Below are 18,555 nucleotides of genomic sequence, written 5' to 3' on the forward strand. Positions count from 1 at the left end.
AGCGTGGTTTAGTGGCTAGAAAGTTGGCCTTGAAGTCAGGAAAACCTGGGTTCAAATCCTACCTCTGATTGGTTATAGCTACGTAACTCCATGAGAAAGTCACTTATTTTGCCTCAGTGATCTAAAACTGTAATTAAAAGTTGCTGATTTGCATGAGTGATGAGATTTCCATATCAGAAGTTCCTCATACTGATGAAATCAAAAGTACAAACCTCTGACACCTCGAAAATAAATACTATAACATACAGGGAGTATGATCAGTACAAAGATGAAATTATGAATCTCTGAAGATTGACACATAATGATATAGCATAATTCAAAATTATCAGGAATAGGCAGGATCTAGATGGGTAAATATCCAGATATTCTGGAGAGAAATTACTACTGCACTACACAGGTGAGGTACCATAGAGATCAAAGTTGTTTATGTATAAAACTTAAACTATTTTAGAAAATAATCCTCTGTCCATTTGTTTATGCTGTCCCTCTAGCTTTGGGAATGTCTACATAAATATTACTTAACATTCAAGATCCAGGTCAAGTCACACTCTCCTGAATGAAGCCTTTTCTAATTATTCTGTTTTATCCTATATTAATCTTACCCTCCCATGATCCCCTACTATACCTTGTGGGGAAAATTATATTATTATGTTATTTTATCATTTCATTCCTACTAATCATAAGAAAGAATAAATGGTTTCCTGGAAAGCAATTTGCCCATTGGCTCTTAAAAAAACAACAACAAGGTTTCAAAATAATTATCACTTTCATAAAAAGGAACACCTAAAATAATACTGCCATACTTAGATTGAGTATTTTTAGGAACCCAGGAGGCATCATAATACAGTGGAAATCATACCTGATCTGAAGTCAAATGACCTGGGTTCAAATTCTGTCTTTGCTATTCATTATCTCTGTGAGCATAGGTAAATCACAATCTTTCTGGGCCTCAGTTCTTCACATCTAAAATGAAAGGGCTGAACTAGAGACCTCTAGTTCTTTCCAGCTCTAGAACTCAGGAGTCTATATTCAAGTTCTCGCCCAAAAGAACTATACAAAAGAGTCTGAGTCAAAGTAAAACAAAGGCATGAGCTTGTTTCACAAGTAAATTTACCTTTGGGAGGAGGGAGGAGAACTTAAAGGACAATCTGTGCTTATGCCCCAACTAGATGAAAAAAATAGTCCAATTTGAAGAAGGGAAAAAACAACCATTAGTCAAATTAGTTAAAAGGGTTTAGCTTCAAGGCAAATTCAGATGATCTGCAGCAAAAGGAGACAGAGCTAGACAGAACTAGATACAACTAGACAAAGGGACACTCAAAAAGTTTAAACTGTAGAAGTTTCATATTTTAAGTTATTTATATATTTTTGACTGAATTTCAGAGACCGTATTTAAAGAGGTTACACTGCTAGTAAGTGTCTCAGGTTGGATTTGAACTCAGATCTTCCTGACTCCAGGCCCAATGCTCTATCTACTGTGCCACCTAGCTGCCCTAATGTTATTAATAAAAAGTATGATTTGTTAAGAAGTGATGGTGCAATGTGAGAATCCCAACTTTGCTACTTACTATCGGTAAGGATTGAATTTCCTCATCTCTAAATGTGAGGTTTACAAGGCTGGGTGATCCCTGAGATCCTTTCTGGCTCTAATTCTATCAATCTTTGAAATCCTAAGATCTTATGTCTCTTTCTAATGAGAAGACTGAAGGTGGGTTAAATACAAGTAAAGACACATAAGCACCATCTAGTGCTAAAATTAGCACACTGCAGGTAGGAAGAGAAACAAAGATTCAATATATTGTAATTCACAGGCATAGAAAAAATTGAAAGGTTCAGCCAACAGGGATGTCACACAAGCCAACATTCAGGCCTTTTGTTATGTCATTCTCTCCATATGAAAAGCCTTATGGCAAGTTTTTAACCTGAGGTCTGTGAACTTGGCTTTGTTAAATATTTTGATAACTCTATTTCAACATAATTGCTTTCATTTGTAATCATATGTATATTATATTACGTAGCTAAGAACATTAGCTGGCAGGTGATCTAGGTGGCTCAGTGGGAGAGCACTGGGCCTAGAGTTAGGAAGACCTGAGTTCAAATCTAGCCTTAGACAGAACTTTCTGTGTGACATTGGGCAAGTCACTTAACCTCAGTTTTCCCAATTGTAAAATAGAAATAATAATAGCCTCTACCTCCCAGAGTCCTTATATGGATGAAATGACATTATATTTGTGAAGTGCTTAACACAGAGCCTGGAAAGTAGTAGGTTCTACATAAATGCTAGTTATTATTATTATCATTATTATTATTACCCGTACACTATCAAAATCCTTCTAATACTTTGAATGAAGCCAGGTTCAAATGCTATGTCCCCAAAAAGTCTTCTCTGATTACTCCCAGTATAAAGTTTACCCTCCTGTGTTCTCTCATTAAAACCCTTGTTTATGTCTCTCTTACACTTGTTATATTCTAGCTACTTGTTTATGTATCTTATTTCTTCTAACTCACAAGTGCCTAAGGATAGATAAGATGCTTTACCTTTGCATCTTCCCCAGTTAATCATAATGGGTACTTAATAAACATTTGATGAATAACTAAATAAGTCTATGAATTTAAGCTCCTTATGTTCAGATCCCTTCATCTGTAAAATGAAGGTAATACATGCCCTACCAACCTATCTCGTAAGAGTGATGTGAAGATCATATGAAATAATGTATGTAAGAGCACTTTGAAAACTGCACTCAAATATATGAACATATTTCAAGAGGAAGAAATGCAAACTATTAACTACTTGAAAAAAAGTCCCAAACAGCTTATAAGAGAAGTATAAATTAAAACAAATTTGAGTTTTAGTGTCATGCCCACCAAATTGGCAATGAAGATAAAAGATGAAAATAGTCAATGTTGGAGAGGTTGTAGGAAAATAGACACATTAGTGATGTGGCCCAACCATTCTGGAAACCAATTTGAGAATTATGCAAAGAAAGTGACTAAAATGTTCATACTCTAACTTAGAGATTCCACTACTAGGCATATTTCCCAAAAAGAAAGTCCCAAAATATTTATAACAACATTTGTGGTGGCAAAGAAGTGAAAACAAAGTAGATGTCCATCAATCTGGTAATAGCTAGACAGACTGTGGTATAAGAATAATAATGGAATATCACTGTACTGTAAGAAATAATATGACTTCAGAGAAACGTGGAAAGACTTACATGAACTGATACAAAGTGAAGTAAGCAAGGAAATAACATGCACAATAACTACAATGATGCAAATGGAAAGAACTATAAAATAATCAAAAGTGAGTAGAGCAAAATTAAAAGAACAGCAAGGCCCCAACAAAGAGATAGGAGAAGAGACCTCCTCTATTACTTTGCAGAAATGATACATCCATGGGTGTGGAGCACTGCAGATATTTTCAGATTTTTCCAATGTACTCATCAGTTTTGCTTATTATTTTTTTTCTTTTAAAAAGATTCTTTGTTATATGGGAAGGCTTTGGGGGGGAAGGGAAGAAGGGAGGAATATATGGGGGAAATTAAGACATAGGAAAATAAAAGCTAGCAATTAACTTGTATTTTTATAAATATGTCCATTCATTTAGGTTAACTGAACTTCACTGTTATAAAAAAGGAATTATCTGGACTGGGGAAGTATATTGGGAAGTGATAGTGATATTTTTTAAATAGCATCAAAAAGCTTTTTAAAACTAGTCTAAAAATATATAGAGTAATGATTACAAGATAATGCCAACCTTTACAATCAAACCTAACCACAGCTACCAACAGGTGCTATAAGTTACCACAAGTATTTTCACTAGTTGCTTGATCAGGCTTGTTTGCTATGAGTAGACCCTATCAAGAATGCCAGACTCCTAGAAATACAGCCCCCAAAGGTAACTGAATTAAACAAACCTCTCCACCAAAGTAAGAGTCCCTTAAAGAACTCTAATCAAACAGTGAAACACAGCAAGTACTGGTAGAGAGAAAGCCAGCACACTTAAGAACTGCATCACCCTAGGCAAATAACTGAACCTCTTAGCGCCCCAGGGAAGGTGCTGACCTGCACTGGTAGATGAAGACCTTCATCAGGAGCTCCCCACACCAATAAAGTCACAGATTACATAAAGTCATAAAATATATATAACAAAGTGTGTGTGTGTGTATACATATATATATATTATATATATATATATGTATACACACACACATATACATATAGTCAAAAAATCATAATCTTCCAGTAAAACAACCACAATAAACATTCATTTATTGTTCATTATTAACACTTACCTCCGGTGAAGTGACTCTGAAAATTTAAGGCTTGCATAAATAAATTCTTTAACTTGAATATAAATATGTGGCACTGACTGAGACATTGGGAATTTCTTTGGGAAAGAATGCTGTGGAAGAAAAAACAAAAATGCTATTCTTGAAATTTCAGAAATATTTAGGCTGACACAATAATAATTTTAAATAATTATAAACAGCATCACCAAAATGGACTACCATTAAAATTATACAGTATTTCACAGTGTGTTATATGTATGTACACATATTTGCATCTTCATGTATACATTTATATATGTAAACAGATACTGTACAATTTGTCCTTTCACATATCATGCCTTGTCAAGCCCCATGGATTGCTCTCACCATCTGCTGCCTGTTCCTATTCACAAGCTGCTAAACAGAGGCAGGGAAAATCACGAACTGTACTGAGTTCACTACAACTTTATGATACATAATCTCAACTGGGCTCTCAATGCAGCAAGGCAATCCTTTTATACCTTTTACAACCATTTCACTCTTCCTTTTCATTCCCCCTCAAGTCTCCTATGGGATCCTCTCCCCCCACTCCTTGCCCCTGTCAGGTGAGGACTTTGCCTCATACTCCACCGAAAAAAAATGAAGGCCACTTGCTAAGAGCACCTTCTTCTTCCTTCCTCAATTGAAATCTAGATATCTTCTCCCACTATTTCTGTCTCCACCTGTCTCACACAGCGAGATAGCACTCCTTCTTACCAAGACAAACTCCTTTACATGAACCCTTGATTCCATTCCAACATCTTCTCCAGCCGATCTTTCCACTTTTCATCCACATTCTCATTAATCTTTAGTCTCCATCTATTGGCTTTCCCCATACTTAAAAAATACCTCACTTGATCCATCCAACCCCTCTCAACATCATCCTTAATGTCATCTTGATGGTGAAATAATCTGAGAAAGTCATTTATAATCAGTGACTCTACTTTTCCTCTCACCCTAAACTTTCTCCTGACTTCATCATTCAACTGAAATTGCCTTCTCTCAAGTTACCAATGATCTTTTAATTGCCAAATTGAATGACCTCTTGGCAATCTTTATCCTTCTTGACTTCTTGGTAACCTCTAAAACCGTCAACCATCTTCTTTTGGACTCTCTCTTCTCTAGGTTTTAATGGTACTGCTCTCTCCTAGCTTACCTCATATCTGTTTGATTGCTACTCCTCAATCTCTTTTGCTGGATCTTCATCCAAATCACATCTCCTAAGTGCAAGTGTCTCCAAAGCTATGTCCTGGGCCCTCTTCTCTTCAGTCTCTATACCATATTGCTTAATGATCTCATTAACTCCCACGGATTCAATTATCATCTCTATGCTGATGACTCTGAGATCTACTTATCCAGCCCTAACCTCTCTCCTGACATCCACTCACACATCAATATTTGCCTATTGGACATATCAAACTGGAACAAATATTTCAAATTCAACATCTCTAAAACTGAACTCATTGTCTTTCCCCCAAAACCATCTCCTTTTCAAAACTTCCCTACTACTGTCCAAGGAACTACTATCCTTCCTTTCAATCAATTCAGGCTCACCTCAGTGTTTATCCTCCATTCCTCACTCAAACTTACTCCATATACTCAATCTGTTGTCAAGTCTTGTGTCTATTTTCACAACATCTTTCTTATATGACTCCTTTGTTCCACTCACATACCACCCCTCTGGTGCAGGCCCTCATCACTTCATGCTTGGACTATTATAATACCCTTCTGTTTAGTCTACCTGCCTGAATTCTCTGTCCACTCCAGTCCATCTTCTACTCTGCTGCCAGTGATATTCCTAAAGTACAGAAATAACTATGTCACGCCTCTACTCAATAAATTCCAGTGGCTCCTGGATCTCTATGGATCAAATATAAAATCCTCTGGATTTTCAAGTCCTTCACAACCAGACCCCTTTCTACCTTTCCAATCTATTTTCCTTCAAATACTCCAAACACTTTATCATCACACTGGTCTTTTTGCTGTTCTCAAATGTGACACTCCAACTCCATGAACTTTCACTGGTTCCCCCCATGCCTAGAAATACTCTCTCTGTCCTCACTTATACCTTCTAGCTTCTCTGGTTTCCTTCAAAACTCAGTTCAAATATCATTTTCTCTAAGAGGCCTTTCTTGGTCTCCCCCTCTCTTATTCCTGCCCCCATCAGTATCTTCCCTCTGACATTACTTCCCATTTACAATGTGTGTACATATAGATATGTATGTATGTGTGTATTATATATATATATATATGTATATATATGTATATATATATATGTATATATATATATGTATATATATATACACACACATCTACATACACATACACATATACATATTTTATGTGTGTATGTGTGTGTGTGTGTGTATCTACCTAGTTGTCTGCATGTTGAGGCCAGGAACTTGTTCTTGCCTTTCTCTGTATTTCCAGAACTTTCCATAATGCTTGGCACATATTAAGTGCTTAATAAATACTTATTGATGATGAAATATGTGCATGTCTAATGAACTGGAAAAGAACTTATATTACAAATATTTCTTAAACTAGATAAAAATTTCCAGAAAGTATGAAAAGCATGATTGTGCATCTATATGCTCTGATAACTATACCTCTGATAACACACTCCAAGTTGTCTGCTATTTTTTTCTCATAATTGAAGGATTAGAGTGGTAGAAGAAATGTAATACCCTCTCAAAGTAGAGAGTGAATTCTCATACTGGTACTATTCTTCAGTAAATCCCTATTACACATGCCAAGATACAAAACTAATTCAAGGCTACAGATGCCTGACCATGAGAACCCATGTACAAAGTCTTCAACTGGTTCCAGAGTATCCTTCAGGTAACCTCCCTACCAGCGTAGGTCTATTTCAAGTTCTACTCTAACTAATCCATTTCGATTTTAAGCCAATTTAGGAAGATATAAGGATATCTCAGTCCATATGAGAATTTCTACAAAATTCCAAGAATGGGAAATGGAGGGAGTGGTAGGACATAGCTAGGACAAACAAATCCTACTCCTTGTATCTCTAATGTCAATCCAACCCAACAATATGGGAAGTTCCAAAGAATTCTCAAAACCCTCCTAGGACATAAAAATAGAGACCATGGTGGCCCTGCTATACAGCTGGCCCATTTTTGACACAGGTACTCTGGCTACAAGAGAATAATCCACCAATCTAGACCCATTGCAACAACAGAATGTCACCAGTCTTTCAAAAGCCTATATTCTTACAAATCACTGGTTTTCAAATTCTTTTCTGATGACCCCTCAACAAAAAGATCCTATTACTCTACTTTATATTCCTTTATCATATAAAAATGAAATAGTAGGAATTTTGTTTTTTCACATACTTCTTTATCACATCCCTCTTTAAAAACACACACACACACACACACACACACACACACATCTTTCTTTAAAAACAAAAACCTCAGTAAAGGAAGACATATTTTGAAAGAGGTTTAAAGGAATAGCGGCCATCATGGAGATAATAAGTGGCTTCTACATATACTTAGAAATTAAATTCTGTTTACAACAGAAAGGGGTTCAAGGAAGCAAAGAAAGATATTTTATTAAAGTTCTAGTTGTCACCGTCAAACAACTGTAGGGAGACATTATTGATACATTTTTAACTTCCTCATGACTTACTACGAAACGCTGAGAGAAGTGAATTAATGCATACTATGATAATTGTGATTTTTGGTTTTTTAAATATATAATATTTTATTTTTTCTCCAATTACATGTTACAGAAATTTTTAACATTATTTTTTTAGTTCTGAGTTCCAAATTCTATCGTTCCCTCCTTCCCTCCCTGCTCCCTGAGACAATAAGCAATCAGATACAGGTTACACATATGTAATTAAGTAAAACATCTCTATATTAGTCATTTTGCATAAGAAGACTCAAATAAAATAAAAATAATGAGAGAAAGTGAAAAAATATTCAACAATATCACTTGTATTCAAACAATATCAGTTTGTTCTCTGGAGGTGGATAGTATGCTTCATCATTAGTCCTTTGAGATTGTCTTGGATTGTTGTATTGTTGAGAATAGCTAAATTATTCACAGTTCTTCATCATACAATACTGCTGTTACTGTATACAATGTTCTGGTTCTGCTCACTTCACTTTGCATCAGTTCATATAAGTCTTTCCAGGTTTTTCTGAAATCATCCTACTTGTCATTTCTTATAGCACAATAATATTCCATCACAATCATATACCACAGCTTATTTATCCACTCTCCAATTGATAGGCATCCCTTCAATTTCCAATGTAACTGTGATTTTTGAAATGTATCATGTTAGTGTTAGTTATAAGTGATAGAGTTCCAATATGGAGTCACTTAGGCTAAGTGGTCCTAATGCCCATAAACATATAAGCAATAAAAGAGAGCCTATATTTTTCCACTGCCCTGACTCATTCTGATCCTGTGCCAAATATAAACAATCCCAGTTCCTGATTAGGCAAGACTCCTAAACTTACTGCAATGTCTATGTGCTGATAGCCTCTCCAGGAGTCCCTAATTACCAACTCAGACCCTAACCCAATCTCTGATCCCAGTGAGGAAAATCTTCTACTTGAGTCTGGTATTAATAAGCAAGCTTGGTGAATTTCCCTACTATGGCTGTCTGATTAAGAATGCTCACTCTCACATCTGGAACTGATTGCCTGTCCCAACAAAGCCCACCTTACTTCTTTCTGCACACATTGTCCCAAAGAGATCTTGTGACTGTGGAGTCTCTTTCACATGAGTGACACTGGCCCTGTGTGGCTGAATCTGTCTGTATTGCTAGATTGTGTGTGTGTTTGTGTGAGTGTTCACACTTTCATTTTTGTCTGCTTACTGTGCTGCATACCAGCTTCTCAAGTACAATTTCCTGAATCCTCCAACCCAGATTCTTTCTCTAACCTAAGATATGAGGCCAAGTAAAACACTTTGATAAAAAAAAGAACTGCAAAATTGTTCACTTTAACAGCTGATACAACTGCAAGGAGCAAAGCATGTAGCTACCTTGGGGGTATCTTATGTGTTAGCTACTGAAAGACGTCTAATAAATAGGCTAATAATTTAACTAAAATAAAGTAAATAAATCACTGAGACTAAAGTAATAAATAACTAAAAACCAGCTTATTTAAATAAGTATAATACATTCTTTTTGGCATATGTTTCTGCAGCGTACATTTATTATCATCTGTCTAGAACAAACATGTAGTAATGTACATTAAGGGTAGAGATATCCACTCAATTATTTATTAAAAATATGTAGCTATTAAAAAACCTAATTAAGTGGTAAAAAGGTATTATAATAGGAGAAGAGGAAAGGAGGGGGCAGAAAAGGGTAAATTACATCACATGAAGAGGCACAAAGACATATGACAGTAGAAGGAAAGAAGGGAAGGAGATGAGCATTTTTTGAACTTTACTCTCATTGGATTTGGTTCAAGGAAGGAATAACATACTCAGTTAGGTACAGAAATCTAACTTGCCCTATAGGCAGTAGGAGGGGAAAGGAGGAAAAAAAAGGGAGTAGAGGATAGAGTAGAAGGAAGAAGCAGTAAGGGAAAAGTGAAAGTAAAGGGAGAGGGCTGATTGAAGGGAGGGCAGATTGAGGAAGGCAGTGGTCAAAAGCAAAAATATTTATCAATTACCTGTTTTATGCACAGCAATATCAAGGACACAGAGAAATATAACACAAAGCCCTGCCTTCAAAGGACACCGAATACATGAGTTTGCCAGCAAAATGGTGATTCTATTCTGCATAAATTTTCAAATATAATTCAATAAATATAAATGCTCTGGATTCAGAAGCCTTTATTCTCAGTTACATTCAAACTTTTATGGTACATTCACATGAATTTATTTTAACAAAATTCTTGTAATAGAAATTAGCTCTTACCTTTTCAAGGTCTGGATCTTGAAAAGGAAACTTACTAATGATTATTTTGTATTCTTCTTCATTTGCTACTGGAATGGGACTACAATTATCTTCTTCAAAAATTTCCCTGTTAAAAACAGAATAAGTGCATTTTCAGTTCTTACAAAGAGTTTTAAATGCCAAACAGAAGGGTATAGGTGCGGATATAATTGAGAACAAATGGAGCTCGTTGAACAGGGTTGATACAGCCATGATCTACACTTTAGAAAAATTACCATGGCATTGAATGGAGAATGGATTGGCATGGGGAGAGACTGAAGCAATGACACTAGTTAGAAAACTATTACAGTAGGCCTAGGGAGAAATGATGAGAGTTTAGAACTAAAGTTGTGGCTATCGCTTAAGGAGATTGTTAGGAAGCCAGTTAGGGTTAGGGAAACTGAAGCCAAATTTCCCTAGGTTAATGTGTCCAGTAAGGAGTAGAGCCAGGATTAAAACACAGGAGTTAGTTCTGATTCCAGTTTTCCTTCCACTGTACCATAATGCTTCAACATTAGGCAAAATGCACTGATTAGAAGTAGAATTTAAAATTAGAATTAAATTAAATTTAGGATTTAAAATTAATTAGAAGATGAACAAATCTTCTTTAAATAATGAAAATTATTAAGCATTTAAAATAAATCTTACTAATCACATTAAGGTACTTAGGTTTAGTTAGACTAACCGAAACACTCCAGCCCACTTCTTCAGCAGTGTTTCACTGTATTGATCCCTTATTTCGAATAATAGGTCAAATAGTCGATTGACTGGAAAACCATAACCCTAAAAAACATTTTATAAAGTGATCAATTTTAATTCAATCTAATTCTACAAATATTTATTATATTGCAACTATGCACAAGACACTCCGAGAGGCAATGACAATATAAGGACAAAACAAACAGGATGGCATTAATAGCTGAGGGACCTGTGATTTTACTAGTATAGTGAGTAAATTCCTCAACAAATACAGATCAGCAACTCTCTTGCTATATAACAATTAACCTATGCCAGGCACTGTACTTTGAGTCTCAGAAAACTGCCTGGGGCACTGAGGAGTAATCTGGCCACTGTCTATCAGAGGTAGGAGTTAAACCAAGAACATCCTGACCCCAAGACCAATGTACTATTGCGTGCTTTCTCTCCACTAATACTATAAAAAGGCTATAGTTTTATTACTGTAAATTTACCTTACTAATTTCTATTTTATTTAGACTGATGTTAAAATCCACTAAAGTCCTATTTCAAAACCTTACGATATAAAGGTGAATGTGTGTTCTTGAAGGCTAACTCCAACACAGCACAAGTCCTGATAGGTAGCAACAAACTTTGAAAGGCTCTGAGTATGGGTATAGCAACTGACTGCTGCCTAAGGATAGCCTAGCTAAGTACCCAGGCACTTAGCCTCCTAGACACAGAACTAGAAAGAACTCTGAGGCCACTACAATTCAACTTCATCATTTTTTTTTTTAACAAATGAGGAAACAGCCTCAAAGAGGTTAAGTGACTTGGCCAAGGTTACACAAGCAGTAAGCATTGGAAGCAAGATTTGAACCCATGTTTTCTTACTCCAGTGTCTCCTAATTATCACCAAAATTTGGCCATCAAGCAATTCACAGATTTTTTTGAAATGCCAAAGTAAAATACTTAAATGATTTTGTATTCCCTTAACAAAATTTACAATGTTATGCAGAGTAACAAAAGATAGCTGTCCTGAAGATTAAATAGTTGCCACAAGACATCTACAAAAAGGTTAAGCAAACATAAACTATATTTATTAATGAATATTTAACTTTTTAACATATGTCAATAACTTGCATGTCAAGACATCACCTACCTGCAAAGTATCTGCAAATACAACAATGAGATTCTTCAGTTCCAAAACAAGATCAGGATCTGTGCAATAAGACTAAAAACAAACACCACTGGTCAAGGAATATTTAAGATATAAAGTTCTGATTTTTTTTATACATTAAAAATGTATCATAACATTTTCAATAAATTTAAACTTTGGCTAAGTAGAAAGAAGTATGTTCCATAACCACCAGTGCACTAAGCAAAAAATTTCAATGCAAAAAGAGGAGACATATTCAAACACATATAAGTACTATGTGATACAGCATTATATAAAGAAATCTGTGGGGAACTCATAAGGATTAAAATTCAGAATAACTCATATTTCATAATTTTCTAATAAAATGCCATGTATTTCATAAAGGAAAAAGGTTAAATTAGAGTATTGAGATGATTATAATTATCTTATTTAGAATAACATGAAAGTTATATACAATCTTTTATTTCAATAATTTTTCCCCTTGAAACAAGGATTAAAGTTTTGGTATTCATTTTTTAAAAATATTTAAACATTTTAGTAAGAATTCACCAGTTAAAGAAAAACAAATTTTTAAATCATCAATTTAAATTTCACATTTTACAGTTGACTTTTTTGACAAGAATGTCTTCAACAATACAATTTTTAAAACTAATACTTTTTCATATACATATCGCATTTGGGGTCTCTGAAACAAAAGAAGACTCAATCATAACTTCAAAACCATCTTAGTTGTACTACAATATAAACATTCAAAAATCTTTTCAACTAGAATCTCTTTTAAAACATCAAAGAATAACAAAATGATAACAAAATTATAAAATTTAATATTTCCACTGTAAAAGGGTTTTTTTTCCAAAATATATACAGCCTATTCTTTGCAAACAGTTGAAAAGCACCAAATTTAAGTGCAGGGAGTCATTTTATAATAAAGAAATAGTCAAAACAATGATTACTAATTCTGTGTTAAGTTCACAAGAATGCAGACTGAGTAAATATCATACTCACAACTTAGATTTTGTTTATATTATGTAACATTCAATTTTTTCCAAAAGAAAAAAAAAGTAATTTTACTTTCAATTATGAAGACAATGGTAATCTGACATTTGAAATAAACATTGTTGTGATAGGGCCAAATTTCACCATTTTATGTATTTTCAAGATTGGGATTATAGTATACCACTGTAAACAAGTTATTTCTACAAACACTAAAAGAAGGTCTAATGGGTTTTGCTGGTGGAGTTTATTTTGGAAACAAAGATTTTTGGAATGATAATTAGTAACTATTTCCTCATGATGCTCTTAGAGCAGAACTATTCAATCTGATTTAATGAAGAGGTCAGTTGAGACTAATGAGACCAGATTGCAATAATAACAACAGATTAACTCTGCATATTCTAAGGGGCTAAAATAGGAGCATGTGTGGAAGGTCCAGTCAGCTGTAAATCAATGGAGGATTATGCTAAAATCACAGCCAGATACTACAGTGAAAAACAAAAGCCTTAGCATGCCTTTCCTCCTATACGAAAACAATTTTAATTTTTTAAGATGCACTATGACAGAGATGCAAGTTTTCTCTTTAATGTTATCTATCTTGTACACCTACAAATTCTTTAAGTAAATTAAATAAAACAGTAATATAATAAAGTATTCTCACTTACTGAATGAGCTCTAAGAACAGCAATTATCTTTGAAAGTGCCATATTCCAAAGTTCATCAGTATATGCCCTGGTTACTAATCCTTGAGTCACATGCAAAATGTGATCCTCCACCACAAAGAACCTAAATAAAAATTAGTTGTCAACAAAACACTTTTTTAATTTAAAAATATATAGCAGGTAATTTCTGGTCTTTAATGCAAAAATAACAAAATGATAAAATTCAACATTTCCATATTACATACCCTACAATTTGACTGAAATATCTTCTATAACCATCAACTGTTTCATGCTTTAAAAGGAAAAAAGAAGGTTTAAAATAAGTCCCAATGCCATAAAAGCAAACTTGTATTCAAGATCACATAACTAAATACAAAACCCTCATGTATTTACCATACTTGGCTGGGGCTGCAATACTAGTCTTGCCTGTTTCTTTCTCTGTTTTCGATAATAATTTTCAAATGTCTCTTCATCACCCTAAAATAAAGTTAATAAAAAAAAAAGATAAATCTACCATCAAAACTGATACTTCATTATAAGAGACAACTTTACCTATAGCATATGTATATCTGAAAACTGGAGCAGCTAGGTGCATAGAGCACAGGGCTTGGAGTCAAGAAGACCTGAGTCCAAATTCAGCTTCAGACACTTGCTAGCTGTGTGACCCTGGGCAAGTAACTTAACCCTATTTGTTTCCAGTTCCTCATCTGCCAAATGAGCTGGACAGAAGGAAATGGCAGGGGCTGCTAGGTGGCCCTGAAGTCAGGATGACCTGAGTTCAAATCTGGCCTGAGACCAAACACTTGACACTTACTAGCTGTGTGACCCTGGGCAAGTCACTTAACCTCAATTGCAGAAGAAGGAGAAGAAGGAGAAGAAGGAGGAGGAGGAGGAGGAGGAGGAGGAGGAGGAAATGGCAAACCACTCCAGCTTCTTTGCCAAGAAAACCTCAACTGGGGTCACAAAGAGTTGGACACAACAGAAATAACCGAACAACAAAACAATATCTGAAGATTAAGTCATATATTCATAATTATAATGTCAACATACAGTATAAAACAGAAGAGCTTTCGTATTCAAATCTATGACAATTAAGTGAATAAACTCCCTAGAACAAGTTTCAACAACTGAGATCTGACACTTGTTCATCTGTCTTAGACCTAACAGATTTATGACTCAACCATGAGTCAACAAGAACTGAATGATTAAACACGCCAGTTCATCTAACTCATCATCATCTGTTTACTATTTTCTTTACTAGATCTGTGATTTCATGGATATTCAGAGCTCCTAGTAAAGAAATACCATCTAGAGAATTGTGTGGGGCCCTAGGTTCACATAGCCAGGATATATAAAAAAGGGACTTGCAATAACAGATATTCCAGGCTCTAAGGTCAGCTGTCTGTCCTCTATGCCAAGCTGCCTCTCAATTTATTATTACTATATGCAAATATATAAAGGAACTATTCTTAGTATGGCAATGTTTTCCACCAGTGTACTCACAATTCATCTCTGCCTTAGCATATAAGTTCTAGGGACTTGCCCAAGAGTATACAGTGCTTGTGGAAGCTGGAAATGGATCCCCTGAGGGCTGCATATCAACTTAGAAAACCACAAAATAACATTATCTATGTTGTGTTGTATTTTTGTTTATTTTGTTAAACATTTTCCAATTACATTTTAATCCTGTTTGGGCCATACTCAAGTGTTGCAGGCAGTGAGTTTGACACCTCTATTCTAAGCACAGCATTTTCTCTACTTCCTGTGGCACTGGCAATGGTGATGATGAGACTGATGACAATGGCTAAGATGATAACAACAATGATGTTATTCTTAATAGAGAGAAAGCACTTGGCACCCTCTGGGAGATTCTGAAATCTCTAATCAAGTGTCATTTTTGTTTAAAGCTCTGGTCCTTGGAAAATGACTACTATAAGTATATATGAAAATCTAATCCTTAAGAAAAATTGATACTTTTTACAAATCAAAAATCCAAGATTCTACTTTAAGCTAAATTTGCCTTTCATAAAAAAGAGTAATGATTAAAAACAATAATTATCCATCTCATATTCAGAAAACATTGGACTTAAACTTCTATAAGAATCTTCAAAAATTAATGTAAAAATATTCTCCATTTTTGTTGGTTATATCATGAAAGATCAGATTAATATGTTAGCATTTTCATTATCACAGTCTAGTCAATAAGCACTTCTTCAGTGCTACTATCTACCAGGCACTGTGCTAAGTGCTAGGGATACAAAAAAAGGCAAAAGACAGTCCCTACTCTCAAGGAGCTTATACTCTAGTAGGGAGACAACATGCAAAAAACTACATACTATGGGTCAGAAAATTCCAATCTATAACAAATCAATGAGAACTCCAAATATGATTAATTTATTAGGGAGTCCAGGGGTCCCTAACTTGGATCTTCCTTATGCAGATCCCCTTGGGTGCCAACTACTTTTATACACTTGGGAGAGCACCAAAAATAGAAAGACATGTTAAAATTCAATGACTGGTCAATTCCAGAAGTGGGGAAATCTTATGATTGGCTAAGGAAAATGTCCATTAATCATAACCACTTTGTCAATAGCCTTTCACAAGTCATGAGAACTTCTACAGGTCATCAACTCTAGGTTATCTCAGCTGGGGTTTTCCAAAGGTCCTAAGACCCTTTCAACAACATCTTAGGTCCTTTGACAAGTCCTAAGACCCTTGTGTTTGATCAATAGTATCTCAGGGTCCAAGAAAGTTGTGGTTTTGATGAAAAGATCACTATGGAGTGGATGGTAGTGATTCATAATAAAGGTGAGGGGGTATTGCATCAGCAAATGAATCTTATTACAGCACATAAAGGGGAAAAGAGACTGGGGGAGGGGGCAGTACACTAATTACATTCTTTTACATTATGAATGTAGCTGATAAATCAAGTACAAGTAATATAATCATCAATACATGGTAAATTAATTATTCATAACTCTTATCCTAATAGCATTAACATACATAACTTAAACTTAATCCCATTCTGTTTAATTCACTAATACAATCACTGATTCTCATTAAATCACAATGAACTGAGTAAATACTCATTAATTTCAGTAGAGTATCAAAATTACCACAGTACAAACAAGATACATACGGTTTAAATTAGAGTTAATCAGCAGAGGAAAGGATCTAATATTAAGGAAGACTAGAAAAGGCTTTTTGTAGAAGGTGGTACTTTAACAGGGGCTTGAACAAAGCCAGGAGGCAAAGGTGAGGAGGGAGAGAGTTCCAGGGATAGAATTTTAAGAAGAAAGTATCTCTCCATTTAAAACAATTAAAATAAGATTTTCTCTGACTTAGTCAATGCTTCTTAGCTTGAATACTATTTTAGTTAGTCAGCTTCTTTTCATAGTTTGCTTTCATTTTAGAAAATTATTTCTAAAATAAAATTAGATTTCATATTATTCTATATAACTCATTGAAAGGTCAAAAGATGTCACTGCTTCCTGAAAATGTTAAAAAAAAAACTAGAAAGTCCCATATAGACAAACACTATCCCAAATTGCTTAACACAAGGTACACGATAGAAAGACTGATATATTTGTTTGTGTACATTATATTCAAGACACAATTTTCCTATCTATGATTTACAGACCTATTAACAGTATGACTCATTAAATCAGTCTAAACATGAGGAGAAGGGGGAGGAGTCTTCCCCTCAGGCTGAAGCTAGCCAAATAATACTAGGGTGATGCTTCCCTGGACAGAGGCTCAGGTAAAAATTCTTTTCCTATGCTACACTATTTTTTTTCTTCCACCTTTATAACAATAAAATTCAATGATTTTAATAAATTTAGGTCAAAAATGAGAGACATGAAACCCAGAAATTTTAAGTGACTTATACAAGGTCATGCAAGTAGTAACAAAACCCAGAATTCAAACTCTAGTTATCAGATTTCAAATCCAATGTTCTTTTCACTACACCATACCATTTTGAGCTTTCCTTGTCTTATAAACGTCTTTATAAATATCAGGGCAGGAAGGCCAAAGTCTTTTAGGAAACATAGAGATTATGGTAAAAAAAAATCCATACATATATGTATATACATATATAAGCATATATATACTTTCTTTGAGACAAAGGTAAAGAACAAAAGAAACACGCTGGTCAATAAATAAACATTTATTAAGCACCTATGATGTTGTGCCAGACACTGCGGTAAGCACTGGAGGTAAAAGACACAAAAGATAATCTCTGCCCTCACAATCTAATGGGGGGTACAACAAGCAAACAAATAAGCACAAAAAAAGCTATACACAGGATAAATAGGACATTAATTAAGAGAGATTGGGAAAGGCTTCCTGTAGCAGACTACATTTTAGTTGGGATTTGAAGGAATCCAAGGAAGCCAGTAAGTGCAGATGAAAAGGAAGAGTATTCCAGACATGGAGGACAGCCAGAGAAGATGCTGGAGCTGAGACATGAAGTGTCTTGTTTATAGAACATCCAGGTGGCCAGTGTCACTGGACTGAAAAATATGTGTCAGAGAGTAGGTGTAAAGCCTGGAAAGGTAGAAGAGGGCTAGGTGATGAAGGGCTTTGGATGCCAAACCAAGCATTTTGTATTTGATCCTAGAGGCAATGGAGAACCAGTGGAGTTTACTGAGTGGGGGATGTAACATGATCAGACCTGCTCTTCAGGAAAATCACTCTGGTGGCTAAATGGAGGATAGATTGGAGTGAGTAGGGCAGGGCAGGCAGACCCACCAGCAAGCTATTACAATAATCCAGGTGTGAGGTGGTGAGGGCCTGCTCTAGAGTGCTAACAGTGTCAGTAGTAAGAAGAGG

The 18,555-nt window shown here is 35.1% G+C and overlaps 1 protein-coding gene across 1 annotated transcript in view; it reads right to left on the bottom strand.

Moving 5' to 3' along the window:
- Window positions 1-18,555, bottom strand: part of EXOC6 (exocyst complex component 6) — a 210,049-nt gene that overhangs the window by 108,995 nt on the left and 82,499 nt on the right. Inside the window, 7 exon segments of the mRNA XM_020964121.2 lie at window positions 4,296-4,405; window positions 10,216-10,321; window positions 10,919-11,016; window positions 12,071-12,142; window positions 13,726-13,846; window positions 13,968-14,014; window positions 14,116-14,199. Coding sequence (XP_020819780.1) covers window positions 4,296-4,405; window positions 10,216-10,321; window positions 10,919-11,016; window positions 12,071-12,142; window positions 13,726-13,846; window positions 13,968-14,014; window positions 14,116-14,199 — 638 coding nt within the window.

Source organism: Phascolarctos cinereus, unplaced genomic scaffold, assembly GCF_003287225.1.
Source record: "Phascolarctos cinereus isolate Bilbo 61053 unplaced genomic scaffold, phaCin_HiC Scaffold_3;HRSCAF=262, whole genome shotgun sequence".
In the NCBI taxonomy this organism is placed as follows: Eukaryota; Metazoa; Chordata; class Mammalia; order Diprotodontia; family Phascolarctidae; genus Phascolarctos; species Phascolarctos cinereus.